This window comes from Euprymna scolopes, chromosome 10 (genome assembly GCF_053919585.1).
Source record: "Euprymna scolopes isolate OS-2025 chromosome 10, ASM5391958v1, whole genome shotgun sequence".
Lineage (NCBI taxonomy): Eukaryota > Metazoa > Mollusca > Cephalopoda > Sepiida > Sepiolidae > Euprymna > Euprymna scolopes.
This window is the reverse complement of record NC_136491.1, coordinates 72,631,711-72,643,272: the sequence shown is the minus strand read 5'-3', so window position 1 is coordinate 72,643,272 and position 11,562 is coordinate 72,631,711. Positions and strand designations below refer to the sequence as shown.

General features: G+C 33.9%; 1 protein-coding gene across 1 annotated transcript; it reads right to left on the bottom strand.

Moving 5' to 3' along the window:
- Positions 1-4,787: 4,787 nt before the first annotated feature.
- Positions 4,788-11,171, bottom strand: LOC145286097 (condensin-2 complex subunit D3-L-like). Its single transcript, XM_080134776.1, has one exon. The coding sequence runs from the start codon at positions 11,110-11,112 to the stop codon at positions 6,457-6,459; it is 4,656 nt and encodes a 1,551-aa protein (XP_079990902.1). The 5' UTR covers positions 11,113-11,171; the 3' UTR covers positions 4,788-6,456.
- Between the last annotated feature and the right edge of the window lie 391 nt (positions 11,172-11,562).

Sequence of the window (11,562 nt, the reverse complement as noted above, 5' to 3'; positions counted from 1 at the left end):
ATTGTTAAACAAAATGTTTTTACTTTAGTCTTTGAAAATAAAGGTACAAGATTCAATTTGAAATTTATTTATCTTCAAAGTGCACTTTTATAAATTTTACAAAGGTATAAAAATTTAATTTAAATTGAATCAAAAAATTACCTTGGATTTATTTCATGTAATGTACATTCTGTTGCACTTTAAAAAAAAAAATCATTGAAAATTTTATATCTATATCATTAATTGCTCGATGAAAGATAATGTTTTTAAATTGCAACAAAATGTACATTACATAAAATAAATCCAAGGTCATTTTTTGATTCAATTTAAATTAAATTTTTATACCTTACTTTGTAAAATTTATAAAAGTGCACTTTGAAGATAAATAAATTTCAAATTGAATCTTGTACCTTTATTTTTAAAGCCTATAGTAAAAACATTTTGTTTAACAATTTTCATGCCTTGGATGAAATGCTTTTCTAACTTGTATCTTATCTTTTTAAGATTATATTTTAAAACTCCCCTTCTCTCTATTTCAGTTTGTATTTCTCCTCACACCACAACTAATTTTTACAACCCCCTCTTTGTATTATTACAGGTCTGAATATTTTCTGTTTCAGTTTGTATTTCTCCTCACACCACAAATAATTTTTTGCAATACAGGTCTGAATAATGAGAAAATCTGGATTTTTTTAACAAAAAATTTAAAATAACTTTTTTAGATAAAATTTAACTTCTTTCAGAATAGAAAATCTTTAGAATTTAATAAGGAACATATTTCATTAACAAATATTCAGTACATACCGAGAAAAATAGAGATGAAATTTTCAAAAGGAATGTATAACTGGTTACGGTCAATAGTAGTTCTTGCCAGCGAAAGTCTTTGTTATTGTTATTCTATTATTATTTAAAACATTTTGTGTCCTGCTCTTTCGCACGAGGACTAATATATATATATATATATAAAATTATGCTACCACTAAATCTAGGTCCAAGTAACTAAAATGCTTCCATTGAACCTGTTGTATCATTAACTTCAAATCTGAGTGACAAATCCCACCCTGAAAAAACGTCCTTTAACCTTACCACTAACCCTAAGTCCGAATGGCATCCACTTCAAAATAAAAACCCTTTCAACTTATCTTAAGTTTGAGTTGCAAGCCTCCATCTTAAAACAACACATAATCATATACAAAATTTTTTTTTTTTTTAAACGCACGATTTGTCTATCATAGAAAAATAAATCAACTGCACTGAAACACTAGAATAGCCTGGAAATGGTGGATTAGTTTACATTAAATTTATCTGTAACACTGATCCCCCACTTTAAAATAATTTTTTTTGTTTTTTCTTTCTGTCAAGTTTTCAGAGTGTTCACACTAGCTCTACCACCACAAACTTGAGGTCAGAGTGGTAAGTCGCCTTCTACAAAAACTCTCTTAAAAACACACATAATTGTATATAAAAATTTGAAAAAAAAAAAAAAAAAGACTCACAGGATTTATTTCCCATAGGAAAAAATGGTTAACTACTCTAAAACGTTAGAATGGCCCTAAAATCGAAGATTATTTTGTTAAATTTTTATATTTTTGTTGTTTTTTGCCCAAAAAAGAAAAAGGAGAATCACATTTTCTAGAGTTATGTGAGAGCAATTTAGCAAGTATTAATTTACAATAATACAAAAGAAATCTTGCAATATATTCATTTTTAAACAGTCTTAGTTATTAGATTTCAGTTTCTTATGCATAAAATGCATTGCAATTTAATTTTGAGTTGTCTACTTTTTATAATGGATACATTTATGGTATTGCAACATACTTATGTTCGTTTACTGCAGATTACTTTGAAACCATTATTTCTGGAGATCTTCAGTGCCACATTCAGATTCCTTGCAGAAAAGTACATTTATATGGCAAATTTCATTGTTTAATCATGTTTTAACAAAAATAACAATTTTTACTGAAAAAGTAGTCTAAAAAAAAGATGTGACAAAACGTATATGATCTTAAAGAGGGGAAAATATGCAAACATGCAAGGCACAAAAATGTTTACACACTTCCTTATTTTTGGTTAGATTTCAAAAATTCAAAAAGATTTTTTGTCTTAGATCATTAAGCTCTTTCTATGTATGCTATTATCAAGATATCTTAAACGATTTCAATTTATTTCATGTCTTACTACATGGAGTACTGGCGCATTTCTAAGCGAAACCAACACTCACATACACTGTTTTCTTAAGCGAACACTTCTGTGTACAGGTCTTGCACTTCAATTCAGAGTCTAGTAATTTTATCTCTTGGTAATAGATTATTGTTTGCTCAAGTGTCTGTATCATTTTCTCCAACATGCATAGATTTATTTTAGAGTCTCCTATTTTTGTGCGTGAATGTAAAAAAAATTTTTCTTCGAATTTATTAAAAGTTATCTGCTTCCATTTCCAATAGTTCTTTTTCATTGGTTGATTAACTTGATCAGCGTTCGGCATACTCTGATGGTTTACATCAGCTGCAGATCGAGCCTAAGCCAAGTCTTACAGAAATCCAGGTCAGTCTATGTAGAAGTACTCTTTACATATAGATGCATACAATTAAACATGCAAAATTATGACAGAATTTTTCATATGGATATTACTCTATACAAGCATTTTGCTACAAATACTTATGATGCATATGCGAGTTTCATCTGTGCATATATTTTCATCTGTATGTGTATATTACACTCCCATATGTATTTGAAGACTAATAACACTAATATTTTTGCTTGTTTTATTCTCCTGTATCCATTTCTTAAAAAAAAACAAAAAAAACATAACTAAAGAAATATAATGATGCTTAATAAAAATAATATAAACTAGCATTTTATTAAAGTCATACTTTGTTTCTTTCTTTAAATTATTAAAGCCAGAAATTATTTTCTAATTGACAGTTTAAAGGCTCGAAAATTAATTTCCCATTTCAAACACTCACTAGTATAACAGTTATCTACTTCAGAAATATTGTTTTGTCAATGAAAATTTTCACCTGCACAAAATAGGATGGAAATAATTTTGAAAGCTGAAGGGAAAATATCATTTTGATAGATGATATATAGAGCATGAATTTGAAGACATCAAAATTAATTTTTTTTTTTAATTATTAACTTTTGTTAACGAATGTCTCAGTTGACTAAAGCTATTTTAAAAATAAAATTTCATGTAAAATTGGGATCTTCATAAAAAAAATGTCAAATTGATTTTAAAATTTATTGAAATAAAAAAGTTCTGAATTTTTTTTACAAATGTTAGTGTCATGTGCATTTGTTTGTTAGTGGAGTTAGAAATCCCTTAAATCTAAGAACTTTTATTTATTTATTTTTTGGTATCAGTTCTATTTGTTTGCTAGTGTTGAATTACATTTTTTTTCTCATGCCGAATTTCATCTTTTAAAAAGTTTAATAGTTTAGCAACTTTTAGCACTAGTTTTGACAGTTTAGTGTGAGGAGTATTTAGATGAATTGTCGACTTTTGAAATTTTAAGCAGCCATTGGATCTTTAAATGTGAATAAATATATTTTCATAACTTACTATAAATATAGAGCCCTGGAAGTTAACTTTTAAAACTATATGGGGGAAAAAAAAAAATAGTCCTAAGTCTTTCATTGGAAATCTCTTTGCTTGTAAGTCAATTAATCTCTTGCAATCACTGCATTAGTTTGCTTCAAAGAATTTATGCTGGTTTTAATATTATTGTAAGGGTCATTAGTTATTTACCATGAAAAACTGTTTCAATACAAATACACACACATATATATAAATTTGTGATGGGACAATTCCCATATTCTTCACAATTCCAATACAATTATAAATTCCTAATTCCAATGATTGCAATTCTAAAATTGCCTTAAAAAAAAATAAAATAAAATAAAGTAGGATTTCATTTTTTGGTTAGGGGAGGAGATAGCAGAGAATCCTCATCTACTTTTAAGTCTAGGTATAATTTTCTTTTCAATTTTAGACACTTAATATTTTCGTTACATGTACCATATCCAAGATTTTGATAATCTCATTGTGAGATTTCCATCTATATTTTTCACTTGTGTCAGCAATAGAAAACAAAGTGTTCAAAAAAAAAAAACAAAAAAAAAAAATCATTTTTGGAATCAGAAATGAAGCTTAAGCTTTTCCAATCCCGACACTCGAAAACATTTCTGATTAATCATGTACATTAATAGATGCACTAATATATGTGTAGGTGTGTGTTTAATAATAGGATAGGAATTCATTAATTATTTCCAGTGGCTATTATTAGCGTACACAATATAATTTTGCATTTTTAACGCATTCGAGATTGGTGTGGGTCACTTTGATGAGTGACCCACACCCGAAATCAGCAATGATCCACATGCTAACATCACCGAAGAACAATCCAGATTTTTATTCTTCTTACTATTACCAACATCAGATATGTTGCCTTAATCTTAAACCAGAATATTAGAATAATTTTCTATCTGTTTAAAATTTTTTTATATTCATTCATTGTTAATTTGTAAATCCAGGATCAGAGTTTTAATCCTTTGGGGTCATGGGGGACATTACATTATTTCATGCAACATATCTTCAAAAAAATAAAAAAAACCTAGCAGTGCCCACCCCCTTTCCAGACTTCAGAGGACATACAATACCCGCTCTTACGAAATAGTCACCCATTTTAGTACTGGCCAGGCTCAACACTGCTTAACTTCAGTAATCTAACTGGAACCTGTGTATCAACATGATTATTTGTAAACAATCAAATTTAAAGATAACAAATTTAAAATGTCATAAAACCAAATTAAAGACATAAAAAGCTTTTAATGGTTTCTTTCACATACAAATAATTACACAAGTAATAAATACAAATTGGACGTTGCTGTCTCTTTACAAGGATATTTGAACATTTGCTTCATAAGAAGGTTCGATCTTGCGTTATATTCATTGTACCTATTTACTATGCCTCCTCACGGGACAGAGTTAGATACCAGGGTCGTTTTTTAACGTGGAGAAAAGGTACAAAAATAAAAAATTGTCTCAGTCGTGAAGGACTGATCCTCCACTGAAAGAGAACGAGAACTGGAAGTGCAGCATCTGAAGAACAGATACTACACTTTGATCTTGACCAAAAAGCCAATATAGATGATAGATAAGTATCAAAGTGAATAAGAAAAGCTTGAAAACATTCAATTATTATACACATGATATCACACGGTATAAACTATATAATAATAAATCTATTTCATGATATCACAGGGATAGGTTAATCAGTCATAAACAGCAGTATGTTATGCATCGGTAGAACTCAATAAATTTGCATAGTACTGATGGCATGAGTGCATATACATGATTTATAAAAAAAGTATTAGAAAAAGTTAATGAATTTTTAAAAAAATGCAAGATATAAAATGATATTGAAATAAACATTGCGAAATAATCAAGTCATGATTGTTTTGTTGGCATATTAACCATTTTAGATTATTTGATGCAGACTCGGTTTATTTGGATGAAAAGGGTTTTAGGTTTTCAGCATTTTCAACCATTTAATAGATTTTATTCTGTATACAGTTATTTGCCGATTAATTTCTTTGCATGTGCATTATTTTCTGAATATGCGGGTTGTAATTCGATTTAATCCATGAAGCAGTTTGCTTTGGTTTATTGGACTTACAGATACTATGAGTATTTTTTTTACTGTAACTAACAACAAAAATGAGTAACAAAATAAATAAATAAATAAATAAAAATGTTACCAAAACCAAGATTCGTTACTCTTCTACCTACCTGGATATGTTTATTTGTTTGAACATATTTTATAGTGATTTTTGGGTTCAAAAACAAACCTAGTGTCCTCTGTCCTGTTAGAATAAAGAAAAAATATATAGCTATCATAAGTATTGCACAAGAACCTTTGATAATCGTTCAAAAATCGAAAATTAAACAAAATACTGGTAGAACATTGTATTTTTGCACAATTTGTGAAATTTATTGAAGGTGTTGTCCACAGAATTTTGTTTGATTTTCTATTTTTAAGCAATGATCAAGAATCCTGGTGCAATACTTATGGCAGTTATATTTTTCCCCCATTCTAATCGAACAGAATGGAGATTAGGTCTTTTTTTTGTTAATAAAAAATCTCTTTAAAATAATTTGAAAAACAAGCATATCCAGGTAGGTAGAAGAGTACCTTATTTTGCCTTTGGTAACATTTATTTGTTATATATTTGTTTATTTCACTCCTTTTTGTTTCTGTTAAGTAGCAAATACCCATAATTGAATTTTGAGGTTTAAACCCAGAGTTTTCAAAAAGGACATGACAAGTTCCACCCTGATGTCATCCGAAAATATCTTCATAGTGCCAACATTGTTGTATCATACAGGGCAAAATTCTATGATTTATAATAGATTTGCACTTGATTTCTGAAAATGTTGACCGAGAAAAGAAAATTCAAAGAAAACACTGCTCTGGATTATTTGTAATTTAAGCGAACAGCTCGTATTTTCCTAACACCGATAGACACATCCGGGTCTTCCGGGTTTAGTTCTTCCATATCTAATGTTTTGCGTAAGCTTTTCTTGGGAGTAATTTTCCAAATTTTAGGGGCTGCCGAGACTTTATCAGGAGAATTCAAATGAATGATATCTGGTTTATCTTTTTCAATTCGGTTCAGCGATGTTGTTGCATTAGAAGTAGAATCAAATAAATCGCTTATAGACACATTGTTCTGCTGAATTGGTGATGGAGGAACGACGGAGATGTTCGGATCCGAACTAAACGTGATATTCTTAGATTTATTAGGAAAAGGAGTGCTTATGGCACGAGAAGTGCCTCGGTCCATTGGTGATGTATTTTCTTTTGACATTTGACGAGAAGAACCGTCACTAGTTGGATAGTTCCCACCCGTAGAACTGGTGCTACCAGTTGAAGACACTGACGAACGTCGTGGAGAGTTTTGTATTTTTTTAAGGGATTTCCTCGTTGAATTCAATAGGGCTTGTTTTGACAGTGATATGCCCTCTACGCCAGATAGTAGTTGTTTGACGGGAGGTTTGTTGGATTGATCTGTTGGTTCCGTTGTAGCAGGTGAGGTTGTCGGAACAATAGCACAAGAGATGCTCATCCTGTGGCCACCATTCAATTCAGGTAGAGCAGGCGATTGTTGCTGATGTTGTTCTTCAAGTTTTTGCTGTTCTTCAAATTTACGCAGATCAAATTCAATTTCGTTGGCAAGTTGTTTGTCAGAAATGAGGATTTCTTTGATTTCATTCTTAAAATCCTTCATTAATTCACGCAGGTAAAGCATCAACTCCTTTAACACCGGCAACCGTTTTGTTTCCAAAAGGTGTTTCAGAGAGGTAACAATTGGAACAATATTCTCAATGACATTCTTCTTCATCACCTGCGTGATTAGGTTTTTCTTTGCAGTTGCAATTACAGCAGCTGCCATGTCCTCTTCATCCATATTTTCATCAGGAGTTTTGTTGACAATCAAGGACAGTTTGATCTCTTTGCAACCGAGGATAACCAACGTATCCTGAAGAATTATAACACCTTCCGCATCCAATGGAATAATTCCATCAATGACTCCAGCTAATATTTCCTGGTTGAGTTTCGCCGACAGATTAAACTTCTGTTCATCAGTCATGTGCTGAAGCATAAACGCATAAAGTTGTTGTCGGAGGTGAGATTTCGATTTTCCGAGGAGAGAGACAAGATTTTTGTCCTCTTGGTCTTGGGAGAATCTATTGTACATCGGATGTTTCTGATAATTGTTGAAATAGAAAATGCACTCGATAAAATGATAAAACATGATATTCGGATTGCGGAGCAACAAACAGTGAATCAAACAATATTCTGCAAATATTCGGATTTCTTTTTGTTCGTCCAAAAGTGTTGTGATAAAACGATAAAACAAAACTCCTTTCCATTTGAGATAATCCTCCTGGATTAGCATTGTGAGCAAAGTCAGCGTTTGCTTTCGGATCAGAGGGGAGGAGTCGTTGAGACAAGCAGCAATCCGAGAGATATAACGATCAACCAAGGTTGCATAACGGATGCAGAGGTCGCAAAGGATAAACACAACGTTGTTTCGGATTGCTTCTTCGGATGACGTTTCCAACTCCCTCACTAGAGCAGCGATGCACTTTTTCGCAAGCTTTTCATTTTGCAAACACAACTTTCCAAGCGTTATAAATGCGTGTCCACGCACACGACTGCACCATTTGGAACCAGCAAACTGGGACAATGGCTCAGAGCCTTGGGAAGAACCCTGGCTGAATTTTTGCTGTGAAGAAGCAGTTTCCAAACCTTGCGAATTGGTCTGGCTGGCTGATTCCTGGCTATCAGAAGTTGATGAAGTCTGGGAACACTTTGAGACAAATTCTGTGATGCAGGGAGAAGCGATGATGCTTTGGACGAGGAGGAGTATATGATGGGTCACGTAGGCAGGGAAAAACTGAGCCACTTCACCCAGTGTAAATAAATGACAAATAACAAGGTCCTCTTCAGCGATAGGATTTTTGCTTTCGTTAAGAATCACTTTCGACAAGAATTTGTCAGACGCTAGCAACAAGTCTTGGCAAACAGTCTCCAGAGTTTTTTTACAATTCTCACTGTCTGTCAGAATTTTCATCGTCCTCACAGTTAGGGAAATAATATCCACATGCAATCTGAATTTGAGTAACCGTTCTTTCAAATCTGCAATGATTTTTTGCCGATCGTCGCTGGAGATCATTTTTGCCGCATTCAGTATGACGGTGAGAACAGATCTGTGTATCATAATCGGAACATTCGGATTAGCTAGGGAACAGTTCTCCTTCCAGAAATTGACAACAAACTCTGCATTAAATTTAGGAAGTGACGATGTGAGCTCTGCAAGTAACATCCAAGCTGCAACGCTGTTTTCGGTTTCAATGTGTGTTTTTAAAGCATTTATGTGTGAAGCCCTGATTAACTTTGCCCGACCCCAATGACTAATTGCTTGCTGAAGATAACGTCTCAAATTATCTTCAGCCTCTTCAGACATGATGTGGAGAAGGTCCCACATGAGCTTCTGCTTACTAGAGGGTGACGAACTGTACGCGCTAATGTTATACAGAATTATTTCCTCAAGACATTTCATGCATTTCTCCTGTAAGCTTGACTCTCTATCCAGTATAAGAGGAAGGACGCCGTTAAGCCAAGCCTTTTGTATGAGGGGATTTGTTGGTAAATCTGTGAGAAGAGAACTAAGAGACTGCATGGCTTGTTTGCGGACTGTCAAAGAGGGGTCTCTGCAACGTTCTTCCAAAATATCTACTGCCATTGGCTGGGAATTGTTATCCTGAATACGGATAAGGCTTTCAAATGCCTGGAGGGCAGATTTACGTACAAACACCTTCTCGTCTGAGGTTCTTCTTTTCAGCATTGATAAAACACCTAGATTATCAGGAAGGTTGTTGTTTACTGGAGTGAAGTTGAGGTTCACAAATGGAGTTTGACCAGTAATAACAACTGGTCGGTCAGCAGACATTGGGGTTTTATTGGCCTGCTGCATTGGGGAGAGGTTAGCATTTTCGTTGTCTTTTGGGGTGGTCGCTCGGTTCTCCTTTTCGTGTCCAGGCGTTGGAATCAAGCGTGGCGGATGGTCATTCAAGTTGTCATTTTGTGGCGTAAAGAGTTCTTGGCAAGCATTTACAATGATTTGATTTTCAGAGGCAACACAATTTGAGAAAATGGCAATGGCTCGTGATCGTACGGACGATGCACTGTCTGAACAGCGGGAGATGATGTATGTTAATAGATGCTTGTGAGTTAGATAAATTTGAAGATCTTGCGGGAAATCTTCGCTCGGCTGCAACTCCGGTTTGAATAATAAAAGGTAAAGAATCTCAAGTCCGATCATGCGATTACCGACCTTGGCAGTGTTCGTCAATGCCAGAATCCATTTAATCATCTTTGCGAAAGAGATATCATCAAACGACGACATCATCTTAACAATGGACTCCGATACTTTCGTCCGGTGTTCGGTTTTATCAGGGACTTTTACGCAAAGATGTTGTATCAGAGTTCGAACCCCCTTGATGATAACCTTTCCGTTCTCCTCAATTAGACGACACACAAAATCCACAGCGTTGACTCTAGCCTGAGAATAAGCAACCGGTACATTCTGACCAGATAACACTTTATTATTCACACCCAGCATTAAAATACTGCTCATTAGTTGTTTAGAAACGATGTTAATTCTCTCAGCTATGTTTCCCTGGAAGCTGCTGCAAAGTTCTTTTAATGCAACCAACGCCAGCTCAACCGGAGAAGTGGCTTTTTCGACGTTCAATGTCAACACTCGGGAACTGTTGTTGTTGTTGCCAGCCATACCAGAGAAAGGACGGATAAGTTCACACATCACTTGAATGCTTTTAAAAATCGAAGAGTCCGACCCACGTAGGGAGAATTTCTGGAGGAATTTCACAAATGTCTTGAGTGCAATAACCAAAGCTTTGTATAAAGTGTTGATTTCGGAAGGGGATAACTCTTCAACGTCGCCACTCTCATCGCTTTCGTCTTCCCCGTCGTCATTCGCATCGACTTCGATTCCTTTGTTTACTTTCCTGCATTTCTGTCGGCCTCCTTTAGACTGGCTTTTAGAAAGTTTTCGTTTTCGGCTGCCGGTGTTAGTAAACGTCCACTTTCTTAGAACATCAAGGCACTGATTTAGCAACATCGGATTAAACACTTTAAATGCGCCGCTACCCGACATGGAAGCCAACTGAAAATAACTACAAGCAGCTAATAAACCTGCATGCCTCTTAGCCATTATAACTTTTGTTTTAGAGGCAGTTTCGATCAAACTAGCCAGAAATGCAATCAAATGTCGATAAGAAATGTCATTTTCAACCAAAATAGTCCAAAAACTAACCTCACTTTCATCCTCAGCTTCGTAATTAACCCAAAACGTAAGTTTCGGTTGCAAATCCTTAAGTGCCTGCACGCAGTAATTGTTGTTATCCAATTCATTTTGTAGTTCGATCGGTAACTCATTGAGTTCAACAAAATCTTTATCCCACGCAGATTTGACCCAATCATTATCTAAATGATCAATTGGTAGAAGACTTAAAACTTCGATGAGGTCGTCTATGCCCGCCATATTTTAAATAACCGCCGTATGTGCCGTGATGAAAGCCGAACGAGTTATCTGCCCCTTATCACTTGTATTCGCGTTTAATTGTTTGCCTTATTCGCCGTTAGTAGTCGCTGTGCCTTCCGCTTACAACGTGCAAGCTGTTTTAAAAAATCAAAACAAAAACATTTCTCACGTTGATTCTCCTTACACATAAATAATTCTTATTTCGTATAAATTTCTTTTTGTGTTGATTTTTATATAATAGAACAGTTAAAAAAAAAATGATATTATTGGAGCTCTGCACAATTTCACCTAAAAAGAAAAATGACATTCTATTTTTTTTTTAGGCGATGTGAAAAACTTGGCGGTAAAATTAAAATTTAATAAAACAAAATTTATTTTAGGCTTTTTAGTGGAGGGCAAATGTCGCATATAAATTTAACATGAAATGATCACCGCTTTCTGGGGCATCGT